At 60.3% G+C, this 23,795-nt stretch overlaps 10 protein-coding genes across 10 annotated transcripts; 5 read left to right on the forward strand and 5 right to left on the reverse strand.

The window, feature by feature from the left end:
* Positions 1-212: 212 nt before the first annotated feature.
* On the reverse strand, positions 213-3,454 carry COLE_03688 (uncharacterized protein; the record flags this gene model as incomplete). Its single annotated transcript, XM_018422175.2, has 5 exons — positions 213-510; positions 546-2,239; positions 2,278-2,306; positions 2,831-2,867; positions 3,377-3,454. 5 exons carry the CDS (start codon positions 3,452-3,454, stop codon positions 213-215), a joined length of 2,136 nt encoding a protein of 711 aa, XP_018281562.1.
* A 298-nt stretch (positions 3,455-3,752) lies between these two features.
* On the forward strand, positions 3,753-4,046 carry COLE_03689 (uncharacterized protein; the record flags this gene model as incomplete). The annotated part of the gene is made up of 1 exon (XM_018419725.2): positions 3,753-4,046. The coding sequence occupies one exon, from the start codon at positions 3,753-3,755 to the stop codon at positions 4,044-4,046; it is 294 nt and encodes a 97-aa protein (XP_018281563.1).
* A 409-nt stretch (positions 4,047-4,455) lies between these two features.
* Positions 4,456-6,122, reverse strand: COLE_03690 (uncharacterized protein; the record flags this gene model as incomplete). Its single annotated transcript, XM_018420208.1, has 5 exons — positions 4,456-4,623; positions 5,191-5,273; positions 5,328-5,394; positions 5,429-5,927; positions 5,974-6,122. The coding sequence occupies 5 exons, from the start codon at positions 6,120-6,122 to the stop codon at positions 4,456-4,458; spliced, it is 966 nt and encodes a 321-aa protein (XP_018281564.1).
* Positions 6,123-10,709: 4,587 nt separating this feature from the next.
* On the reverse strand, positions 10,710-11,216 carry COLE_03691 (uncharacterized protein; the record flags this gene model as incomplete). Its single annotated transcript, XM_018419726.2, has 1 exon — positions 10,710-11,216. The coding sequence occupies one exon, from the start codon at positions 11,214-11,216 to the stop codon at positions 10,710-10,712; it is 507 nt and encodes a 168-aa protein (XP_018281565.1).
* A 1,323-nt stretch (positions 11,217-12,539) lies between these two features.
* COLE_03692 (uncharacterized protein) lies at positions 12,540-14,467 on the reverse strand (the record flags this gene model as incomplete). Its single annotated transcript, XM_018421185.2, has 3 exons — positions 12,540-12,641; positions 12,689-14,151; positions 14,191-14,467. 3 exons carry the CDS (start codon positions 14,465-14,467, stop codon positions 12,540-12,542), a joined length of 1,842 nt encoding a protein of 613 aa, XP_018281566.1.
* Positions 14,468-15,039: 572 nt separating this feature from the next.
* On the forward strand, positions 15,040-15,735 carry COLE_03693 (uncharacterized protein; the record flags this gene model as incomplete). Its single annotated transcript, XM_018422176.2, has 4 exons — positions 15,040-15,094; positions 15,185-15,300; positions 15,352-15,661; positions 15,695-15,735. 4 exons carry the CDS (start codon positions 15,040-15,042, stop codon positions 15,733-15,735), a joined length of 522 nt encoding a protein of 173 aa, XP_018281567.1.
* A 1,233-nt stretch (positions 15,736-16,968) lies between these two features.
* Positions 16,969-18,648, forward strand: COLE_03694 (uncharacterized protein; the record flags this gene model as incomplete). Its single annotated transcript, XM_018425147.1, has 3 exons — positions 16,969-17,049; positions 17,114-17,341; positions 17,377-18,648. 3 exons carry the CDS (start codon positions 16,969-16,971, stop codon positions 18,646-18,648), a joined length of 1,581 nt encoding a protein of 526 aa, XP_018281568.1.
* A 211-nt stretch (positions 18,649-18,859) lies between these two features.
* COLE_03695 (uncharacterized protein) lies at positions 18,860-19,764 on the reverse strand (the record flags this gene model as incomplete). The annotated part of the gene is made up of 4 exons (XM_018422177.2): positions 18,860-19,128; positions 19,218-19,468; positions 19,511-19,668; positions 19,702-19,764. 4 exons carry the CDS (start codon positions 19,762-19,764, stop codon positions 18,860-18,862), a joined length of 741 nt encoding a protein of 246 aa, XP_018281569.1.
* A 315-nt stretch (positions 19,765-20,079) lies between these two features.
* On the forward strand, positions 20,080-21,774 carry COLE_03696 (uncharacterized protein; the record flags this gene model as incomplete). The annotated part of the gene is made up of 5 exons (XM_018425148.1): positions 20,080-20,154; positions 20,192-20,630; positions 20,676-21,004; positions 21,067-21,327; positions 21,607-21,774. 5 exons carry the CDS (start codon positions 20,080-20,082, stop codon positions 21,772-21,774), a joined length of 1,272 nt encoding a protein of 423 aa, XP_018281570.1.
* A 753-nt stretch (positions 21,775-22,527) lies between these two features.
* On the forward strand, positions 22,528-23,153 carry COLE_03697 (uncharacterized protein; the record flags this gene model as incomplete). Its single annotated transcript, XM_065626304.1, has 4 exons — positions 22,528-22,715; positions 22,748-22,854; positions 22,885-22,979; positions 23,016-23,153. 4 exons carry the CDS (start codon positions 22,528-22,530, stop codon positions 23,151-23,153), a joined length of 528 nt encoding a protein of 175 aa, XP_065482385.1.
* Positions 23,154-23,795: the final 642 nt, after the last annotated feature.

Below are 23,795 nucleotides of genomic sequence, written 5' to 3' on the forward strand. Positions count from 1 at the left end.
CGGTAGTCAAATGTGAACCCTGCGGAGGAGTGTAAGATCTCGGTAGTAGTGTGCCATGTCAGAGTGCAGAGTTGAGGACGTCGTGGGATCGGTCGAAGCGTCAGTTGCGTCACCTTGCGCAAAACGGCATTGCATATTACAACGTCCATACTCGGTATAAGGTGGAGTTCTTGAAAGATCGGAAAACAGCGACAAGGGTGACTCGGATCGCTCTAAGCCTCAACTGCCTTCACCTCTACCTTGGTATCCTCGTGGTGATGGTGGTGGTGGTGCTTGTCCTGCTGCTTGGGCTCATCATAGTCGTCGTCGTCGGCCGCATCCACAACATCGTCCTCCTGCTTCTTGGGCGCCGACTTCTCGATGTTGGCCGACGCCAGGGAGACTCGCGGCGAGCGGCGCAGGTCCTCGGGGTTGGTACGGCGCAGGGGACGACGCAGGCGGCGACGCGCAACCATAACAGGAACCGACGACTTCTGAACAAGGTAGTGCGACGTCGAACCAAGGAGAATGCTGCTGTCAGCTCGGTCCAGTGCGTAAAAGCTTACCCCTTGAGTTGGCCGAGACCGCGCGAACCGACGATCACGAGCGTCGGCTCAAGGAAGTCAATGACATCGAGGAGCATGTAGCGCGCATTCTTGGCGTGCATGGCCTGACATGTCACAGTAACATTGAGGCGGGTGCGCTCGAGCAGGCCCGTCACTTGGCGCACAAGGAGAAGAGCAGTCGTCTGGCGCTCCTTCTGCACCTTGAGCTTGTCCTGCTGGTTCTTGCTACTCCAGCTCTTGGGATCAACCTTGTCCTCACTCTCGTTGACCGAGATGACGAAGACCTCGTCACCGTCGCGCGCGACAGTACCAATTGCCCACTCGACGGCGTAACGGCTCTCCTCGGAGAGATCGCTTAGGACTAGGTAGCGCCGCATGCGCTTGCCGCTCTCATCCAGAACGCCATCGGGGTCACCCTGCGTGAGCTGGATAGTACACCTGTCGCGGGCGAAGGTCGGACGGGAAGTAACGAGGTCGAGACCAGAGCGTTCCGACTTGCGAATCTTGTCACCAGGCTTGGCAAATAACGGTTCGGGGGCCACAACGACGTTGGGGCCCTCGCCCAGCAGGTCCTGCTCGACATCCTCGCCGTAAACATCAAAGTTATCGCGCTTGGTCTCAGGGTCGACGGCGTCATTACAGGCAGAATCAGCATAGAACGCATTCGCTTCAGTGTTCTTCTCCGTCTCTTCGTCGAAGAAGGTCTCGGGATCCCACAAGTCATCGTCATCATAGTTGAGCGGCTCGTCGTCCTCGTCGTCCGCGTGATGGTCGTCGTCGTCGTGATCATCGTCATCGTCGTCGTCGTCATCGTCATCGTCGTGGGGGACGACCGTTTTCTCTACGGGCTTCTGAGCGATCTTAACACTGGGCTCGCCCTCGGTCTCTTCGCCGCCACTGGAATCGGGCGAGTCATAGGCCGAAGTGCGCGGGCGGTACCGCCCGCGTCCACGGTCGTTGGCAATACCCTCAACGTCCGACTCGGCAGCAAGCGAGTCCTTGCGCAGTGCCACGATGTCGGGACTGGGCGAGCGCTCCCGGCGCTCCTCGCGCGCCTTACGCGCGCGAAAGAAGGGACTTGGCGAGCGCGACGTTGGGTCGGCGCGCGACGCGCGTTTCTTGGCCGAGCTGCTACCAATTGGCTTGGAAGGTATTAACAACGACTTGCTCGAGGGCTTGGACGGCGCGGCTGAGGAAGTCTCGATGGAAGACGGAGGAACGATTGTCGGCGGGTTACTGGACGGGGTTGCCACAGCGGCAGCGCGAAGCCCCAGGGCTGCGAGAGCGCCGGCGGCCGGTTTAGAGGCAATCGGCGTGGATGTGCCCGATGCAGCTGCAGACCCAGTGGGTGTGCGGCCGCGTCCGAGTGCAGCGAGGATCAAGTCGTTCGACTGTTGTTCAAGGGTACGGGTATCGGAAAGAGGGGAGGGTTGAGGTTTGAAGGAAGGTGGTGCAGGGGGGAAGGGAGAAGTTGTGAGTGTCAGTACGGGGACTTGAGAAGACGGGGGCAACGGGTCGCTCTTCTCATCGACGTCTTCAAGATCGCTGGACGCACGCGGCGTCATATCGACTGACATGCGCCTGCGAAAGCGCTGCCACATTGTGGGAGAGTCGACGCGCTGGAGTGGCGCTGGATCACCGTCCAGCGCAAAGCTTGGGCTGTCTGGTGCGGTTGCAAAAGCATCTTGGCTTACCTGGAGTCAGCGAGAACAGCGGGATACGAGCAACATACCTCATCCTTGTCGGCCTTTCCAGAGAGCACTTTAAGGCGGCCAAAATAGTCCGTTAGTGCAGGCGGTAAGGATGAGGAACGATGAAGCGGGGCCATTGTGCGGAGGCAGAGTGAGAGTGCGGGGGATGTTGGGGTGAGGAGAGCAGTGCGAGGGCACCAGAGAGGTTGAGACAGCGACGGTAGAGACGAAGTTGTGATAGGAGTTGATTGTGACGCAGGATCAAAGTAAGTGTGTAATGTCGAGGAGAGCGAGAAGAAGAAGTGTCAGCGTTAGAACCAGAGCGTTGTGGTGGTGCTGCGTTGGTGATGGGGTGGGATGGATGTTTTCAGGTGAGGAGAGGGAAGGCGCGAGAGCGGCGACAGCAACACACGTTGCTTGTTACACGCCACGCGGCGGTTTCGACTCGTCACCGCGCCATCGTCGGGCGCCGACGAGACCGAGGCCCCGAGGGGTCCTTTGGTCGTCACGCTCAATAAGGCAGGTGGCCGCCGCCCGGATCACCCGATCACCGATCGACAGCGAGTTCAAGACATGACCTTGAATGCGACTTACCGTATTCGGCTGCCTGCTCTACGTTGTTGTTGGTCCGCTGCGAGTCAGAGGAGAACCGCAAAGTGGGAAAGTGCATGGTTGGAAAGGCGAAGGAGAGGAGAGGATATTGAGAGTGGCGTGAAGCCGAGCGAGAATGGGGAGGAGGGGAGGAGGGAAGGGCGCAGAAATATGCGAGAGAATGAGGAGGGCGTTGGTGGATCGTTTATGAATATGAGAATGTGTGTGGTGTGGACGCGTGGATCGGTGGAGAAGGCACTATCGCTGACTCGTCTCTTGGCGAGGTGCAATGCAGAGTCGGGCCGCGGCGATGCTCAACGCGGGTACGCGGACGCGTGGGCGGAAAGACGGCACCATCATCTCGCCGGAATGAGCACCCGCGAGTCGCGAGCCGCGTACGCCAATCCACGCCCCTGTCGTTGCTTTTGTGGGAGGCGGATCGTGGACCATGGGCCATGAGCCATTATGCTCGCGATCCACGCCGATCCGAGCGCGAAGGGAGGGGTGAGGTTCTAGCGGGGTATAGGAACTGGGAGTAGCGGTACGTACCGAAAGGGCAAAGCGGGCGGTGCGGTCCGAGATGCCGAGGTCGCGCAGCCTTTGCACGAGATCGGGTGGGGCTGACATGTGGATGTGTGGATGATTAGAGGGTGATGGGAGATGTGTGATTGATGGTGGATGATGGATGATGGAAGAGGTGGATGAGTTAAGATGTGTAGTGTAAACGGAGGATGGAGGAAGGGACGAGTGTGGAGTAGTACATAGAATAGCTTGGTGGCGCGACCAACAAGCAAGGAGCGAGGACCGAAGCGTGGACCGAAGCCGGGCTGCTGTCGAGCCTCGCGGGACATGCGGGACAGAAAGGCGGGTGGAGGCGGATCAGGTGGGATCAGGTGCATCAGGTGGGTGACGTTTATTACACACGATGAATTCAGAGCGAGGTCCCTTGCCTGCCCTCCACCGGGATCGGATGATCGGAACGCATCACACTCTCACTCTCTCCGCCCTCGGCCTCTCCGTATCCGCTTCAGCTCCATCAGCTCCGTATTTGGCTACCACCCATGCCTTTATGCGCCTCCATCCACTCAGCCCTGACAATGACAATGAACTCGCGCACTCTCCTCCTCCTATACTGTGGCAGTCACCTCATGCACAACCCCCACCGCCGCACCGCCCCCCCTTTGTAATTTCCACAGCAATGCATAGATCGTCCGACTAGCGCGTGTGTATAATGATGCGTACGATGCGTGACTTGGGCGTGGTTGCTTGTATGAACCAGAAATGCGTATGTATGTGATTCCAAGAAACGAGGTAAGTATTAATCACCGACCTCCTCCTCCCCCTCCTCCTCCTCCCCCTCCTCCTCCTCCTCCTCCTCCCTTCCCAGAACCGCCGCCTCCACTTCCGCCCCCACCTCCACCGCCTCCCCCATTACCAGTCCCCCCACCTGCTCCTCCAGCGGCCGAACCATCAGTGGACTTGTCCCCGTTGCCCTTGCCCTCGTGTGCTTGTCCTTTGCCCTCCTCGCTCGTGGGATTCGTCTCCGTGTCTAGCTTGTCCCATTCGCTGATAAGGAGGTGTCCGACATCTGTCCAGTCAACCGGCTATCTCGCTGCGCACGACTTCGTTCATGACTCACTGGGCTCGACCTCGGTGCCGTCGCGAGACACCTTGACCTCGCGGTCACCGTTCCAAGGATTCCGAAGGTGGCGTGTGCGGAAGAAGCTGAGAGGGGCGATCTTGACCCACTGCAGCTGGAAAGGGGCGGCAAGGCCATCCGCACCGCCATCGTCAGGCTTGGCAGGCTCCGCAGTCTCCTTGCGGATTATGGGCGTCAGTGCCGACTCCTTCCGGATTACGGGTCCACCTCCAACTGGAATCTGGAGCGACGTGGATTGTTCAATGTGGCTGAATCTCGAGAAGCGAGTAGACTCGCGCCTGCCGCGAAGCAAGTTAGGGTCCAGAGTGTTGACACTCGCACGCCTGAGAGCCTCCTCGAACATTTCGGGCGACTCGGACCGGAACATTTCGTCCTCAGCATGATGCGACACCTCAAGGTTGTTGAACGGCGAGAGCAGCTCGTCCTCCTCCTCAATAGGCCCAGGGGACGATGCACGGTGACCTGGGTGGAGGAAGGCTGTCGATTTGCGACGGTAGTAAGGATCCGTGGCGGATCGTGGCGCAGGCGATCTAGGCGACTCGTTCTCTTCCCGGATGATGGGAGCGGGTGTGGACAGTTGTGGCCTAGCTCCTCCACCTCCCCGTGCCTCCTCATGCCCATGCGGGCTTAGTGGCACAAGTGAGCTGATAGAGCCGTATGTGCCACGAGTGGCAGGGGTCCGAATGCGGAGACTCGGTGCCACCATCTTGGCGTAACCAAAGAACTCGCCCGAGCGATTCGCCCCGAAGATGAGGTACACTTCCTGGGACGTCCGGAAGGCTTGGTCTGGGGCGAGTTAGCTACTGACGGATGTCACACGGGCGTCGGCAAAGCACGCACCAAGAATGGGCTGGTTATGACGTTGTGTCTTCCACTGGCAGGTTTTAACAGCCTCTTCCAAGTCGGACTGAACGTCAGATACTCTCAAGAGTGGGGCTCACGATCGTCAAGCTCTTGAGAATGAAGTAGCGCTTGGGGAAGTGGTGAACCAAGAAGCTCGAGTTCGTGCTGGCAAAGCTCGCCGAGCTTTTGTGGTTGGACGACGACGACTGGCTGTGAGGATGGTCGGGCAGCTCCAGATTTGGCGCCTTGGGCGACAAATTCTTCTCAGCTTGCTTTTGCTGCTCCACCCACGCCCTGTGCATCCCGACACCACGCTGAGCGCCGACGCCAGCACGCAGGTCATCATCCTTGTGGCGCACGCGACAGACCATTCGAGGACACCGCGGGTCCCAGGGACGGAGTGAGAGACCATGGAAAAATGGCACGGCCCGATCGAGATCGGCCTGGGATGAGAAGTTGACAAAGGCGCATGACGACCTCGAGATCAAGAATATGGACGACGGTCCACGCCAAGGCTCGGAGGGATTGCTCAGCGCGGACGGAGGAGTCGTGGTGTTAAAAAAGCGCCACAGCTCTTCGTGAGAGACATTGCTCGGCCTCACTAGTCAGCACATACCCATGTGTACGCCCGCGTTGTACTCACACGTTACCAACCCACATGACCCACTCGCTCCTGCGAGCAGGTGGCTGTGGGTGATACTCCTTGCGCTCGCGCTCGCCGTCGTGTTGATGGGATTGGTGGGATTGGTTGGGCCGCGCAGGTTTCGAGCTCTCGTCGCCCGGCGCACTCATCGATCCACGCTGCTCCCGCACCTGCGAAGCCGTAGCAGCGGCCGCAACAGCCGCAGTTACTGGGTTTGGGTTGGCCGCTTGAACTGCTGCGCCCCATGAACCCGCTTGTGGGGGAACGTACGAGGGGCGGGCAGGTAGCGGCCGCGGTTGCCCTTGCGGCGACCATGCCTCAGCGACAGGGGACATACCTTCCAACCGTTCTGTCGAAGTGGTGTATGGGGTGTAGAACTGGTAGTGTGACGGCATGACAGAGGAGGCTGACCAGGCAGAAGCGGGACCAGGCGCGGCGTGCGGTAGGAAGATGGATCGGTTACGCCCAAGCTCGTCGGTCATGCCAGAAGCACCAGCATGCTGCTGCGTGCCAAGCTGAGGCGGCATCGCCGGATACGACCCATAATAGGCAGTTTGTGGAGGCATAGGCGATCCGGACCAAGCACCTTGCGGCACTGGAGGCGTGGTGGCGGCGGGGTGATATTGTGGTGGAACTGGTTGTGAAGTATAGGCGGCACCTGGTGACGACCGGGAAGACATGCCGGGAAGCGCGTGTGTAGGGTCCACGGCATAGTCAGCTGCTGCTGCAGCCGCAGCTATTGAAGGGTCGTAGTAGAGCTGGGGTGCGTAAACCGGCCGAAGCGTTCCATACGCCTGATCGGCGTATCTGAGCTGCTGCTCTTGTTGTTGCTGAATCGCAGCACTCGTGGGTATGGGAGGTGGGTGCGACCCTAGGTAGTGGGCCGAGTCTGGGGGCATGGCGAAGACATAGGCCTGAGGGTGAGCCTGGGGATGGGCTTGGGGGTGATGGCCAGCGTGAGGGGGAGGCTGGGGACGCAGACCATGCCGGGGTGGGACATGGCCGGGATGATGAGGGTGGGGAGGGTGCTGGTGGTGAGGGGGAGGGTGCGCAAGCTGCTGGTGATGGTGAGGGGAGGGGTCGGCGGGGTCGAGGGGGTCCATTGCTGCCGCTGGTATAGAGTGGTGGGGGAAAGTCGAGTGGTACTTCGACTTGACGGCAGCAGAATGGATTTTGATGGTGGATGATTGTGAAGAAGAATCATTATGTTGCGGCGGCGGCGCAGAAGTTGAAGGGGTGGCATGCGAAAGTGTGGAAGCGGCTGCAAGGTTTAGTCGTCAAGCCACGTTCCGGGGGTGGGAGGCATGGGGAGGGGCACCTTTCAGCGGACCCCCTGTCGCAGACGGACCAGCTCACCCAGCACGCCCGATTACTGGTCGGGTCATTGCTTTGGTTCACCGGTCCGCCAGCGCCTAGCGAAGCCAGCCAGCTAGCTAGACATGGTGCTAAACTCACCTGCAGTTGCCTCTCCCTCGACCGCGGGGCTAGGCGATACAACGTTAATCTTGGGCTTTGACCTTGTGGGCTTGGACGGTGGCGGTGGTCCTGGCTTGCTCTCGTCACCGGAAGCAGGGGCCTCTTCCGTGGCCGTTGAACCCTTACTGCTGCTGACAACCTCGGAATCGGATGCACGACGCGGCGGCAGCTGGGACGTGTCCCAAGTCATACTACCACCTAGAGGCGGCGACGACATGGTACCTAGTCGGCTTTAGACTGCTAGGTGCTGCTGACGAGCAGTCGTTCACCTGAGGAATGGAGGGATAGTCCTGGTGACGAAAGGATTATGAGCGGGCAATAGAGTCACTAGGACTAGGAACCGATCCGTTGACCTGAATACCTTTTTGAAGTTCGTCGAGCCGAGCGTGCCGAATCGACCGCAGCGGGGAGTGACTGCAGGGACCGTGAGACCAACCGAAGAGAGTTCGTCGTAATGTCGAGAGAGGGATAAGCAAGTGGGAATGCTGAAGTGGGCGAAGTGTGAGGTATGAGGATGACAATGAGAGAAAAGAAATGGGTGGGTGGGTGGATTAACGGACGAGTGGTGGAGGGGTGCGTCTCGGTGGACTTGCGACGGTACTCGTAGCTACAGTTGCAGGACAATGCCGGGAGAATGGTAAGGGGAGGCGGGCGGTACGAGTTCCTCCACGACTTTGATGGGCTAAAGCGTGGAAAGTTGAAAGAGGGACGGTTGTGAAGGACGCAGGATTGCAGGATGACGAGGAAAGTGAATTTGGTTGTACGAGTGTATGAGTTGAATGATAGGGGAAGTAGGGGGGAGCGCTTGGTGCGGCGGACCAACAGTTCTGCGCTCTCTGCTGTGGTGGCTCTGGGAACGGAGGAGCTGGGAAACTGCGAGCTGGGCGATGGTGCGCGGAGCGGGTGTCGAAAGGGAACGTTGTCCTTGTTCGTGCAATCCTTGGGTTCCCCTCCCACTCTACTTCTGGCCTTGCTGGCCTGCCTGATGACCGCGTTGTGACCCAAGTCTTTAGTCGCCGAGCTTGTGCGGTTTGTGCCGCTTGTGCCGCGCGCGAGGCCGATGTCTTGCTTTGGGACTGAAACCCACGTGTTGAGTGAGACCGTGGTGAGATTCTAGCGCGGCGCCCAGGGTGTCGGGTTGGGTGTGAATTGGACCTCGGAGGGACGACGAGGGTATGCCTAGATAGTTATAGAACCGACAGAAGAGCCGAGAAGCCTGCAGACGACGGACGACGGGTTTGCTCGTGTCGGCCTGCGTGTGGCCAGTCTGTGACTCTGACCTGCCGGAATGTAAGGGGTATAAAGGGTGTGGCTTGAGCCAAAAAGACGAGGGCGGCAAGGAAACCCAGGTGGAGACGAGATGGAGTGATTGAGAGATGAAGAAGAGGGAGGATTTGAAAGAGATGAAGAGACGAGTCGAGAGAAGGAGGGCTGGAGGAAGGAAGAAGCCGTTCGCGTGTCCTCGGCCGCAGTCGTGATTGTGTGTGTGTGTATGTGTGTCTGTGTGTGATCTGTGGAGGGATCGCCGAGAATCAAGCACGGATCAATTCCGAGCTACCGAGGCGCCGAGGGGCCGAGGGGGCGACGGAGGCGGTGTCGATCTAACCGGTTGTCGATCTTCCCCTGTTACGCTCGTTCCCAAAGATCCAGAGAAAGGAGTGTGGTGCGACGGTGCCGATTTGTGAGTTGAGAGTGAAAAATGCTACTGAGAGATGCGAAAGGTATTTGCCACCCAACTTTTACTGTTGATGATTCATGAGCAGAAGTTGTCGGCACCGAGCAGTGGTGAAATGACGGCGGCGGGAGGGCTCTGATCATGAAAGTTTCAGACCCGAGATTGCGTGTCCCAGATCGCACACTCGCCCAAGGTACAGATCATACATAGACGGATCCAACGTCGTTCCCAGGAATCCTTGGCTATCCTCTCCTCTCATCATTGATGAGCTGCTGATGAGCCGATGATGATACAGTATGATGATCTGGTGAGCTCGAGAGCACGAGAGCATCGTCTCAAGAGATCGCGCAAGGAGCAAGGTTTGTGCTCGACGGCGGAACACCTGGCCTGAATGACGGAACTAACCAAGGGTAAAGTCAGGGACCCGCCCATCCCCTCATCCCAGCAATTTTCCATGCCGAACACCTCGCTCTGCGCCCGTGCGCTGCGAGAAGAACGGGGAGGTCTGGACCTGCAAGAGCAATTGAGTAATGGATCCGTCGACGGTTTCTCTCCACTCCACGGCCTCTCTTTTGTATCAGCGGCGCCCTGGGGCTCTGACGCTCTACTCTACAGTAGCCCTCTGGCCTTCTGGCCCTCTGACGTCTCACGTTCGCCCGCGTTCCGGACATGTCAGGGAGTTCAAACATCGGTGCCAGGGGTGTGTATAGGCACCACCAGGTTGAGTTTCAGGAAGATTGTTCTGGCTGGTCCCCGGAGTCCCCGGAGGCCCGGAGGCGAGACAAAGGAAACCAGGGTCACCGGATAAAGGGGCGAAAGGGGGAATGGAAATGCCGCAACCCATCATTGCCGAGGTTCCTTTGTTCAGCGTGCGCACTCCTCTTTCCCCTCCTCCCAACGATCCAACTGCAGCTCCAGCTCCCGACTCTCAGATGTCATCCCGACACCGGGTCCAGAGTGATGCGCTCATCGCTCATCAGCTCATTAGGGAAAGGGCCACCCAATTCCGGTCGGCGCGGACGTCCCTGGGCCGACCGCTGGTCTTGCATCGCACTGCCGCACCAGTAACGCTGCAGGCCTGTCGGAACAGTGGAAGCTCATGACAAAATGACAAAGCGGGGGTTTGCGTGAAAGCGGACACAAGCGAGGTGCTCTAGCTTGAGCACCGCGTGCAGCACTTCAGAGTGGCCGCCTGAACAAAAGAGGAGAACTCGAATTGAGTTCTACCTGTACGTACATAGGTGATATGTGAGACTGACAGGCTTCGTTCCATGTCTTCCCCTCGCGCTTCGTCTCGGAGCTTTTCACATGATCTGGGCCTTGCGCCCCTCCCTTCGCCCCCTTAGCCCACGGTCTGTGCACTGCCACTTGTCAGCGACATCAGCATGTCGGTGCCACATCCGCATCCACATGCCCAACCGGCCCAAACCCCAGGTTCCATAGATGGGCCAACCGCAGTTTCCTCCCCCTACATATCGCCCAACCCCTTCACACTGCAGGGCCACATGAGCGGATCACGTCCTTCTAGAGTCTTACCTGTGGTGTTCTGTGCGCACGCCGCTGCTTGTATACTGCCAGAGTCAAGCTAGGCGCTGCCGCCCGTCTCCATGATACCATGGCGAATGACGTACGCCGACTCACGAGGGCCGACGAGACCAGCCGGCGAAACACACCCGCGAACGACGTCACAGCCCATGCAGATGTTCGCAGCATGTGCAATCCTCGGCGCGCCTCCGCGAGCCTCCGAGCGCAGGCACTGATCGCGACTCGACTCGACGCTCTCGCCTTCCAATCTTGCCGGCACGAGATCGCCATGATACAGTGCGAGTGGAGCACATGGCTCCGAGTCCCGGTGCCGCGGTGCCGGGCGCCTCAGCCTAATAAGTGCCATGTCGATCACTGTGCCTCCTGCCAAGAGATCTGCCGCGACCTGATCGTCGCCGGGCCAGGGCCGGGCTTGAAGCCCCGCCGCCAAAGATATTTGCACGAAGAAAAATGCGCAGTGCGTGCGTCGGCCTATCATGTAGCGTCTGAAGGTCAACTCTGTGGTCTGCGCAAGTGTTGCGTAAGGCAAGTCTGCGGATTGCGGCATGCGTAGATATGGCCTGCGTATGTTAGTTCGGGTGGAATCACTCACAGTTGGCAGATCTTGCCACACGTGTGCCACACGTGCGAAGCCGTGCCTCGAAGACGGTTAGTCACCCGATCGCGGGACAGTTGTCTCAACATGACAGCACAGCGTCAGCGGCAGCGAGTGTTAAGCGACCGCAAGACAATTTTACGCGATGTACATGTGTCGACGATCGGCGGGGCTCGCTTGCAAAATTCTCGGGTCGCGTATGTAGGTGGTGATGGGTTACTGGGTGGCGGACGGAGGTCGGTGGGGACGGTAGGTGGTGGTGATAGTGAACTGATGGTGTGGTGTGATGGAGGTCTGCACCATGCGCCGCTGTGGAAGCTTCTGACACCAAGAGTGGCACCCGCCTCCGCCACAACCTCGCATCGTTTCAGATGGTCAACCCTGCCTACCCCTACCCCTCCCCCACTCTCTCCCGTCCAAAACCGAGGTTGAGTTGCGCGAGGCGATGCAAGGGCAATCCCGAACCCGACGCACTCTATCTCGTCATCAACCATTAGTCGCGATCATCTGGGCCGCATTCTACGTTCTCGTCGCAGCTATGACGCGCTCGCCGGCACTGTCCCAAATGACTGGGTACTGCTCATGTCCGAACCGCGTGGGTCACACCAGCACCGGCACCAGGCGCCGCCTCCCACCCGAGGATGCTACTATGTGGACCCGATACCCGTTCCGCACCCGATACGGGCCATGTCGCCTGAGGCTACGAACGTACGGACCCAATCCTGGCGCTCACCCTGACGGGCCAGGTCGCTTGGCTGCGTACACCTTCTTGCCGCGCAGCGTGTCGCCGGGTCGGACTTCAGTATGAGTCGTGGCACGCGGGCGGCAGCCCTCTCGCCCGGATACAGGAGTACAGGAACAGCGTTAACTTGGGTCATGGTCCCGCGAGGGTGCTGATAGGCCGCTATGCCAGGGAGACAAGGTTGCCTCCGGCGCATCTCAGCAACGGCCCGAGGCAACGGTCCCGCCAGCGTGTCAATTCGGGCGTGCGTTAGTCCGGGCGTGCGTTAATTCGGGCGACGAAAACTAGTGCAAATAGAAGTTTGGCAAAGTTCAGGTCCGCGAATCGACATCCGCTCGCGCGAGCCGCGGGCGTAGGTGAGAAGTGAGAACAACTGCGGCGAGTTAGAGTTTCTCATGGGCTGCGGCGCCAGACGCAAGCAAGGAACCGCCGGGAGGCCGGGCGAGCCCAAGCCTCAGCTGCAAGAAGCAAGAAGTTAGAAGCTATCAGAAGAAATCAGAAAGTACAGCGCCAGAACGCAAACACTATGCAGATCACCGCCCACTACTCTTCTTGATCAGCCGCGCCTTCTCGCCCTTGGGCATCTTGTTCTTGCGCTTCTCGCGATTCTCCTCCTTGAGTGCCTTCTTGCGTTCCTGCCGTCAGCCCTGCGCCACCCTGTCCTACCGACCGCTCAACTCACCTTCTTAGACTCCTTATCCTCGTGCCGAAATCCGCGCGGCTTCCGGTCAAACGCGTCCGGGTCGACCTCAGCGTCCGGCTCAGTCTCCCAGTCGGCCCAGCGCACGGTCTTGCTTTCTCGTCGCCCCTTGGCTTCAGGCTGCATCTCTTCAGCCTCAGCCTTAGCCTCCGCTTCCGCCTCCGTTCCCCCCTCCGCTTCGTCCTCAGCCTTTTCTTCCGGCGTCGCCTCGTCCTCCGCGCCCTTGCCACTGATGTCGAGCTGTGTAATCCCCGCATAGATAAGCTGGTCGCCCTTGCCAGACTTCAAGATGTCGATGTCGCGCTCCGGATCGTACACCTCGCCAAGCGTGCGGGGAATGTACGAGGAGAAGAAGACTGCGTCGTCGACCTCGGTCGCCTCGCTCTTCTCTTCGGGCCGCTCAAGCCATTCACGGAGCACGTCGAGGAGACGGTCCTCGCCCTCGTCGCCCGCCTCGTCCTCCTTAGCCAGCCCGACGCTCTCGTCCACAATGAAGCTCCATGCTCTCCGCAGCCCGAGCGTGCGCACCTCGCCGCCGGACCGCTTGCTGAAGAACTCCTCAACGTTGCGGATGTCGGTGCGGAGGAAGTCGAAAGCGCGGGGGTGGTCGTGTTCGACGCTCTGGCCCACATCGATGATGTATACGTGCGAATCGTGGTACAGCACATTGTAGTCGCTCAAGTCGGCGTGCACCAGCTGACATGAGTGGTACATCCTGCGCATGGTGACGAGGAGCTCGCCGTACAGACGGGCGAGCTTTGAGTTTGAGAGGTCAGCGTCGCGCAGCCGCGGCGACGCGACGCCGTCGCGGCCGAGGAACTCCATAACCAGCACGTTGGAGCGCTGCTCGATGACAATCGGCGCGCGCACGCCGCCCTGAACCAGCCGGCGCAAGTTGCGAAGCTCCTTCTCCGCCCACAGGCGCACTAGCTTGCGCGCATTCTTCGAGCTCGAGTATCCGCCCGCGAAGCGGTGCTCGCCCTCGATGTACTTCTGCCGCGCGCGGAAGTTGAGGATCGACGTGCGGTAGATCTTGACCGCTACTGCTGCGGGGTACGGGAACGGCTCGGACGGCGTGTCCGTGCCCGGGTGGGCGAGGTACACGTTCGCCTCCTTACCCGTGCTGATGCAGCCCGCGATGACCTCGAAGTATCCGCGGTTCACGAGCTTCTGCAGTGTCTCGCGCGTCCGGTTGTCCAGCACCTGCTCGTGTGTCGCGCGGTCCGCCTTGTCCTTCTGGTTCTGCCGTTCCGCCGCGCTCTTCGGGTTGTGCCCGACGCCGCCGAGCAACGCCGGGTTCACGAGAGCCTTGCCGAGCGACCCCGCTTTGCTCGGTGCAGGCTTCATCGCCTTCGGCGCGTGTGCATTGCGCGCAGGTAACGGCTGGGCCGAGCCTCCGACCGCAGTATACGCCTGCCTCACACGGTTGTACTGCTTCGTGAAGTCTGCCATGAGCTGTGATGCTTAGAGAGCGGAATACTCACCGCCGTCAGCCAGCTCCCAGTCCTCGTTCTCAACGCCCCAGTCCTCGTCTTCTTCTTCGGATTGCGGTTCTTCAGCCTCCGGCCAGCCGCCGTGGCTCCGCTCGTCCGCACTGTCCAAGCTCTCCTCGACGCTCGAGCCCTCGCTGTCGTCGCATAGCTCCGTCGCCGCGTCGTCGATGTATCCCTTGCCGTCTGGCCTAAGAGCCGGCGCCTCAGCCACCTCCTCTACGTCGGGCACGACGGGCGCGGGCTGGTCTGGTGGGTGTGCTTCGCTCATGTTTTGCGTCGATATGGTGGTGGAGATCGTTGAAGGCAATGTGGGTGGCAACTCGTCGAACTTTTGAGATCACGTGATTGCGTCACGTGAGACAGGCGTGGTTTCCGCGTTTCTCAACCGAATAGTGACGTCACAACTATTCCTTGATCTCCATCTCGGACTGCTGACGAGATGGATGTTCCGACCGCTTGCTGCTCTCCCCGTGACATGAGCCTCTGTGTACCAGCCCCTCAGCAGCGGTCCCGTCCCGCCCGGCACTCCGGACTAAAGAGCGCTTCATGGTTGGCGCAAACAACTCTCCCGTTTCATGACGTATGTGCTTCACCTAGTCACCCATTGGTCCTTCGCCTGGCGTCAGCCTCGGCGGCTCGGCCCAGGCCTCGATCTGCCCCCCCATCTGCCCCCAGCCCATCCCCCATCAACATGCTTTCATTTAGCCATGCCGGCGCTGCACGTAGGCGCTCCCGCACCTGCACAGAGGGAATGACATCAACAGCCCCGTGTTATCCCCCTGCCGTGTTCAGTATAAAGTCTTGCCGCCGAGATGTGTCCTCCCACGTCCTCTACTCACCATGTCGCCCCTCCCAGAGTTTGCCTTTGCCGTTAACCGCAACCCCGCGCTGGCCGGTTAGTCGTTGTGGGCGTGGGCGTCGGGGGCGTTGGTATTTTCGCAGCCCCCCTCGCCCTCGCGCCTCCTGCATCGCTCGCTAACGGCAGTCGGCCTCCCCATCATCCTCGGCATCGCAGGCAACTATGTGACCTCGGAGATCCGCGCCAAGCGCACTGGCCAGGCCCCCAAGGCCGTCTGCCCTCCCCACCCCGCCTTCTCCTACGTGCGTGAACGTGGGGCCGATCGGCGGGTGTAAGAATTAAGCTAACGACAGATCTGGATGGCTGCTAGCGGCCTGACCGGTTACGCTGCGCACCTGACGGTGCGAGCATTCGATGCTGCCCCCACGCCGCAGACGACCGAGGACGCGTCCAACGCCCTCCTCCTCTACTACGCGCAGCTCGGCCTCCAGCTCCTCTGGGAGCCCCTGTTCGTCGGCCAGAACCAGAAGCAGGCTGCGCTCGCCAACTCGGTCGCGCTCCTCGGTACCGCTGTCACGATGGCCGTCAAGATGAGCGACCTTGTCGTTGCGCCCATGAACACCAACTGGTTCACCGTCCCCTACTGCGCTTGGATCGCCTACAGTGAGTACTTGGGGCAGGCTCAGCTGACCGCAGCGACGTTCCTCAACGCCCGTGTTGTTCTGGCGGAGCAGTGAGCTGCATGCCAGCCATGCTGACGGCGAGGAACCACTAAATGCCGAGCCGTGTACTTGTATCAATGCCAGATCAAGCGGAAGCTGAACAGTGTTGGAGTAGTCAATGCCAAGAAGCAATGCAATAATGTTGATCGCCGGAGAAGGGAGGGCTGGGTTGTCAGGCTTTTCGTCGAGCCCTTGCATTGATGATTGCATGTGCGGGAATAATGCAGCTGACAGCTGACAGAGAGACGAGCGACTGTCGATATGGTGGGAAACTGCGGAAAGAGCAAGTGGGGGTGGCTGAGTATGTATGTGCGAAACTTGAACAAAGTGTAAGAGTGTGTGGCGCTGTGAGGATTGTCTGTCTGTAGATGTGCTGAATATGCACCGTTTCCAGGTATTTGGCGATGTCTCATCTTGTGTTGTCTTTCAATGTCCCATATCATATGTGCAGGCTCACTCGAGCCAGAGCCTCAAACGCCAAGCGCCACTGCCTTGACCTCGAGTGTGGGGCTTGGATCGGTGCCGAGGTGGCCCGCATCCCGCTGCAAGCTTGGGGCGTGTGATGGCGTCGTACTCGCAGGTTGCAGACTGAAGTGACCTGAGGAGAGTAGTGAAGCGAAACGAGGGTGAGTCCGGCATGCTCGGGATGAATGATGGCTGGCATGGCTGGAGATGCTGGGGACCCCTAAAAGACGCGTGGCGCCATTTTGAGTGGGCGGCACGAGCGGGACGCGTCAGTAGCCGGGATCCCTTGGCTCTCCCCCAATTATCGCATCCTCATAGTCCTCGTCTTGCACGCGACAACACCTATCTATACACTCGTCGCTCTCGCTCTCACACTCTCACTCCATCCCAAACATCTTCCACTTGTTGACTCCCCGCTGTGCAGCGTACAAATACCGTTAACAGACGCAGTCATCGTCGCATGGACACGGCACGCATCGCATTCACTAGTCTCTCCACAGGCACCCTGATCTGCCGATCGACCCCCGTGGAAGGCCACACCGGGTTATGTTGATCAATTCAACTCTCTTCTCCTTTCAACAACACAATCAACAACAACAGCAGCATCCACAGTATCATCGTCCCCAACATCATATCTGACCTCCCGACTGCTCTCCCTGCGTCTCTCATCCCCGTCATCCGCCTTCGCATCCTCGCATAAACCGACCAATACGCTGCTGGCCAGCGCACCTCTCACTTCATTCCCATCTCTATCCGCACCCAACTCCGCCTTATTAAACCATCATGGACCCCAGCCGTCCCGGTCGCGGCGAGCGCCCACCCCTACCCCCGCGCCATGGAAGTGGGAGTAGCAGCCGCAGTCCGGTGAGTAGTCTGCCAAAGCTGACACCCTGCACCGCCTTCGCCCTTCCCCTGCGCTGACGCACAGTCGCGAGCTGCCCCCCGTCGCCAGTCCGCCCGCCGTGACTCTGCCGAAACAACCGGGCGCGCAGGGCAAGCGCGCCAGATCCTCTCGCCCGTCCCGGTGACGATGGCGCAGAAGGGTCTCACGCCGCCACCTCTGCCATCGCGCGGGCCGAGTCCCAGCGTCTTCTCAGGTCGTGAAGGTAGCACCTACTCGCGGCGCAACGAGACCATCACCAGTCCTCCTCCAGAGGTGAGCTCATGCGGCTCGGGACAAGCTAACAGCAGGGACTGGAGCTCTTTGCGCACCATTGCCGCCTCTTCTTCTTCTCCACCACGCCGCCAGAAGCGTCACAAGCGTACATCTCTGCAACGCTCGCGAAGCTTCCTCCCGCTCATCGCGCCGCGTACACTCGCGTGCAGTCGCAGCTGCGCTCTGAGGCGCATCTCCACCACCTTCGAGTGCGCATCAGCAGTTTCCATGCGCTGCTGTCATCGACTATCTCCAACGGCTCACTCTCCCTGCCCGCCCGCTCGGATCTGGGCAGTGCCCGTGCACGCTCCGAACGCGCAGAGCGTCTTGACCACTTCATTCGCACATGGGGCACGTCTTCCACCGGCCCGCAGCTTCCGTTCTTCCGCGGCCTGTGGGGCGCTCTGCGTGTGCAGAGTCGCGGACCAAGCTGCGGAGGAGCAGGTGTGCGTCGCGTTGTGTGGGAGATTGATGACGCCGTGTTCCTCGAATCAGGTGGACCCGAGTTCATGTCCGAAGCTGTGGCCGTGCTCAAGGGTATCCTCGGGTTCGAGGATCAGCCACTTAGCACACCCCCCAAGTTGCGCCGTGTTATTCCGGGGCCCAGCACCCCCGACGACAATGATTCGCGCGCACGCGCTGGCTCGGACCCATTCACGGACAAGCGCACCCTGGGCGCACCCGCGCCGCAACCGCGTAAGACGTCCGGTCGTGGGCCGGCCCCACCGCCGCCCCCTTCGCGCCGCAAGGCCTCGCCTAACCTGGACGATGCGCCGTCATCTCCACCCCTGTCGCCGAATAGCCCAGGTGACCGCGAGGCTTTGTTGGGCGGGGCGTCGCGCTCGCCCCTGGGCCTGACGGCAATGGTCGCGGACGACAAGGACAGCATCGACTCACGCTCCTTTGACTTGGGAGAGGAGGAGGCGGACCTGAACCGTCCCCGTTTCCGGCTGTGGACGTTCCCAGCGCATATTGCGGATGACGAGGCCGAGTCGCTCATGGCCCTTTTCCCGCGCTTCGTTGGGCGCACCGTCGACCCTCGCATCAAGGCCAGCACCCCGGCCCCGCGTGACAAGGACCTCGAGCTCGGCCTCGTGTCTGGTGTGGCGAGTGACGTTTGGAGCACACTTAGTGTTGACGGGATCGAGGTGCGAACTCCCCGCCCGGAGCGAGAGGATGAGGCCGGTGTCGTGCGCTGCGGCACCGGCCGCATGTGGGCCGGCGGTGCGGACCGCCGTGCGGGATGGGAGGGCGGCACATGGTTCCGCTTCAAGCGCTGGTGGCGGCGCCTGTTTGGGCTCGCGTAGCGTGGGGGGGGGGGGGGGGGGGGGGGGAGGGTGTGACATCACAAAGATACCCGACAGAGACAGACAAGACATGTTGACACTCTTCTCGGACAGTGACAAGCAGTGGGCAGTGAGCAAGGAGCAGTGAGCAGATACAAAAGAAGATCATGGCTTTGTAGAGTGTAGAGTAGAACAGTGTGCCAGTTTCATGCAATGTACATCACAACCACATCTACACCCTTGCCTTCTCCATGGCGTCTGCAAAGTCCATCATGGTTGGGAACTCCCAGTCGGGAACGATGTGGTCAAACTTCTTGACGCCCATATTGGCGCCGGGCCGACTGATCCAGGCGCCCTTGAGGCCTGCGATGTGCCCGGGCTCGTGGTCGTGCAGCTTTGAGTTGGCGGTGACGAGGATTTCGTCGCGCTCAATTCCGTAGAGCTCTTTGAGCCGGCGGATGGAGTATTCGAAGTTGCGATGGTCGGGCTTGTACGATCCGACTGTGGTCAGCATAGACATGGGCGGGGCCAATGCCCGCGAGTTGACAAGGGAGCTGGGAGAGGCTACCATGCTTGCCCTGCCTACTCACTGTTCTCGGCCGTGAATACCTGGTCGAACTCGTACCCCTTCTCGAGCTTCTTGCGCGACGCAGCGAACCCCGCATTGTGCACGTTGCTGTGGATGATCAGCTTGAGGCCCATGTCCGAGAGGCGCTTGAGGGCGTCCGCAGAGTCCGGGAATGCGGGCCAGGAGGGCACGCTATCGCCGAAAGCCTTCGCGTCGGCGTCAGTGGCCGAGAGGCCGAGGTCGTGCGCCGTGTCCTTGAAGGCTTGGGTGAGGCTGGGTGAGCGAGACCGGCATACCGTTGTGCGAACTACTCACACCTCGTCGTACACGATGCCAGGCGTGGCAGCCTGCACGCGTACTTCGTTAGGGCTGAATGCTGCCAACAGGCCCTGCTCGTCTGGCGCCCCGTCTTGCGCCAACAGGCCGCGGATCTGGGGCGTTGCGAGCAGGCCTCGCTCCCAGTCGATCAGAGTCTGGTGTAAGGGTGTACAAGCGTTCCGACTTACGCCATAGCAGTCGAACAGGAGTGCCTTGTAGTTCTTGAGCGCGGAGATGTCCTGGCTGGCCATTGTTGTGTGCAGGGTTATGGTGGTGGGCGGTGAGATATGGGAAATGAGGCATGTACGCCGGTGTTGGCCTTTATCAAGTACCCGACGTCAAATCGTGCGCTTGGTAAGCCAACCAGCGTCAGTCTCTCGTCTCCACTCGTAAGGTTCGCATGAGCGACTCAGAGACGACTCGACGCCCGCGGCCAGCAGCCAGCGGGATGGCAGACAAGACACCGGATCCGTTGGAGATGGCCGACCCGCCTAACTTCCGCATTCCGCATCATTTGCGCCCCGACCAGAATTCAATCTTCGCGTCATCACTCTTCTCCCATCAACATGACGCCGACATGTCGACTTCCGGCGGACTCACATCTCCTAACATACGATGAGCTGCCGTACCAGCGCTTCTTGGTGCGTCCACCAAGCCATAGTGCGCCGCTAACGGCAGCAAGACCACTTGATTCCCAACACGCCGTTCCTCCTCTCGCCCGCAGCGACGGCGCGCTGGGGCGCGCGGAGGGATTGGGCTCGCCCGCGCATCTCCGAGCGGGAGAGTGAACTGTTAGCGAGCTTACCGGAGGAGGAGATGAGCGTGTTGCTAGCCGACGTCACGCCGCGCTCTTCCCAACCTTCCCGCGCCCAACCACCGTCCCTTCCCAACTTCTCTGCTCTCGCCGCTTATGGCGACCAAGTCGTCCCCGTGGCGGACACGGCGCAGCGCCAATACTCGGAGTTTGCACGCGACGAGCGGCCTCTTTGCGAGGTGCTGCAGTTGTGGGAGAAGGGCGAGGGGCGCACCCTATACGTCAAGGACTGGCACTTGGTCGCTGAGCTCGGGGGCGGGCGCGAGGCGAGCGGGGTGTACAGACCCCCGGACTGCTTCTTAGGTGAGGGCATTGCCAACTCAGAGCTATTGATAAGGCTGACATCAGACGACTGGCTTTCGCCGCCTTTCGATGCCCCTTCCGCACCTTCCTCCACCACCTCCGCATCCACCGCCGACTTCCGCTTCGTGTACATTGGCCCGGCAGGCACATTCACTCCTCTCCATAGTGATGTGTACGGCTCGTACAGCTGGAGCGCGAATGTTGTTGGACGCAAGTTGTGGTGGCTCTTTCCGCCTGGCACTGAGCCGCGCGACCAGTACGGCGAACTTCAGTTTGACGTCCGCGATGCGAAGACCCTCAAGGTGGTCCAGGAGGAAGGCGAGGTCATTTTTGTCCCGAGTGGATGGCATCACCAGGTACTGAACCTCGATTTCGTACGTGGCGCCCATCTCCCTGCCTCTCAGGCAGGAGCAGTCACTCGTAAGGCTGACATCAGTGTATCTCCATCAATCACAACTTCTTTTCGTCACCTACTCTACCACGAGTTTACGCCGCCCTGCGCGCCAACCACGGCCGATGTGCAGAAGGCATCGCAGATGTTATGTCCGACATCAAAACGCGGCTCGGGGACGCTGTCCTTCCTGATGGCAGGAAGGCTTGGGAGGCGGAGTGGGCGGAGGAGGTCGATGGGCTGCTTGCGCGAGATGCGGGGTGGGGGTGGAAGGGGTTCTGGGCGTGTGTACGGAACAACCTGGAGGTGAGTGCCGAGCGAGACGACGGACGCGAGGGGAGTGAAGAGGTCGAGTGGCGGACCCGGCACAGGCAGCCCGCCAGACCCCCCCCCCCCCCCCCAGAAGCGACGGCAAGCGCCAAGTTTTGAGGTCGGTCTCGGGTTCGGTGTGGCATGCGCAGGTGCCGGTGTCAGCGTCCTAGCGGTGTACACACGCCGCGACGATCGCGACGCAGGCGCGGCGTACTGCGGACGCTGGAGCTGCGCACGCCGGACGTCATCGAGCCAGAGCAGAATTAACATGAGAACCCTCCCACGGAACCAGGACTGCGACCGGGGAATAGCGATGTCGCGGGCTTTGTTCGAGCTGTGCTTGAACTTTACAAGGCAAGCGCAGAGTGGCGGCTTCTGCCCACCGCGCAGGCGCTGGTCAGCGACGTCGAGGAGCTACTCGACAAGTGTGGTGCGGCCTAGACCGAGGTCACATCATATCCGTCAGCTCGCCGCCGACGTTGATTTCTCCATTCTGGCGGAGGCACATGCACACAATACGGCGTCCATGCCGCGTTGGCCGTCTCACGTAACCTGCACTGCCACTGATCCAGAATACCTCGTCGCGGAATGTTGGGTGGCGATTGCTCGCGGAGCGACGCGTGCGACGTTCATGGCAGTTACTCGGGACCAACTAATCTCGGAATGTACAGAGCAGCTGCGCCAACACATGGATTAGTAGAGATCAATCCGCAAAATGTCTCCGCAATCCGCACACTTTCCGCTATTTTGGCTCAAAGCAGCCGTGATCTTGGAACTCACTTGGACGTCCGCCAAGAACATTCTTTACTCCACTGGACGCTCCATTGAATGCTGCCTGGCATGTTCCTCCAGCTACTCTGTCGGCGTCCTGAGCGGAGATGCGTGCGGAAACACAGCCCCGATAGGAGCTCGGCACGCGCAAACTCACTTGGGGACTGACGAGTGGGTTGCGTAACTACTCATGGCCTGGTCGGGATACAGACGCCTGCTTGGACTTGGCCTCGGCCTCGGTCTACGCCACAGTCACCTGCACGAGGTCATTCTGCTGACGGCGTCTGGCTGCGTGTCTCTCCCCCTCTCAGACCCTCCGCCGTCTGACAGTCCGCGTAAGCCCCAGGTCTTCACGCTATAAGACGCTTGTCTGCCACCCCTAGAATGACGCCCTGCAGCAAGCCTCGATCACACCTCGACACCATGCTCGCTAACACCCTCGCCGCCTTCGCCACTCTGGCTCTCGTCTCGGCTCAGAGCTGCCCGCCTCCGAGCTCAACGACTCCGCCGCCTCCCCCGCCGACCGGCACGGTCCTGCACCCCAACGGCGACGCTGGCAAGTGCCTCGACGTCCAAGGTGCCAACTTTGCCAACGGCACCCCCGTGCAAATGTGCGCCATTACCCGTCCCACACTAACATCAGCTGGGACTGCAACGGCACGCCCGCTCAGGCATGGACCCTCCAGCGCGGCGCAGGCAAGGTCAAGCTCTCCGCCAACGGCACCAACTTCTGCCTCGACGCCGGCACCAGTGAGCTCGCCACCGTACACGCTGACGCAGACCCCGGAAACGGCGTCGGTATGAAAATCTGGAGCTGCGTAGACGTGCCCCAGCAGAACTGGTTCTACACTGGCGACAATCGCATCGCGCTCACCGTACGTCTGAGCGGGGACTGCTGACGCTGACCCCAGGGCCAGGGCTTCTGCCTTGACCTGCCCAGTGGCAACAAGAACAACGGCAACCGCGTGCAGATTTGGCAGTGCGGCACCGGTAACAACAACCAGGTGTGGACGACCAACGTCATCCGCCGCCGCTACTACCGTGGCTAGGCTTAGGCGCTTCAAGGACGCTGAAGGCCATGGACCTTTTCGTAGTCCGTATTGCCCGTATGAAGTTGCGATCAAGTGAAGGGCATCGTTGCCTAGTGGATATGTTTCTGTTATTAGGCGCAATATAAGAGCGGCCCCGCCTTGAGGCCTGCTATGCAGTCGTTAGCATCGTCTCTGCCGTCCGAAGTATAATACGCAGGCGCCCGCGGCGGACTGAAGGACCACGTGATTCTGTCCTCCATAGGCGAGATGGCCGAGCGGTCTAAGGCGCTGTGTTAAGGTGATACATGTATCATCCGCAGTCTTCGGACGTGGGTTCGAATCCCACTCTCGTCAGACGAGGATTCAGTTCCTCTGCCTACTATTTTGCTTATTGGGAGGTTGAGGATACCTGTCACGAACCCGCTAGATGCGCATGGGTCCGACCGTGTGAGCAAAGAGTCGAATTCCGTACCACTGGAAGCTTGGAGCGACTGTTGATCGGTTGGGAAAGGTGAAGACGGATCGCGGTGGTGGAGAGATAGTCAATGTCTCGGCTGGAGGCAGCGACTTGCGCGCAAAAAGGATCTGTCGCAGTGGGAAATGCACTGAGCTGCCATTTACCAAAAGATCTGCTTGTCACGGTCCTCACGGCTAGCTCTC

Source organism: Cutaneotrichosporon oleaginosum, assembly GCF_008065305.1.
Source record: "Cutaneotrichosporon oleaginosum strain ATCC 20508 chromosome Unknown ATCC20508_contig03, whole genome shotgun sequence".
Classification (NCBI taxonomy): domain Eukaryota; kingdom Fungi; phylum Basidiomycota; class Tremellomycetes; order Trichosporonales; family Trichosporonaceae; genus Cutaneotrichosporon; species Cutaneotrichosporon oleaginosum.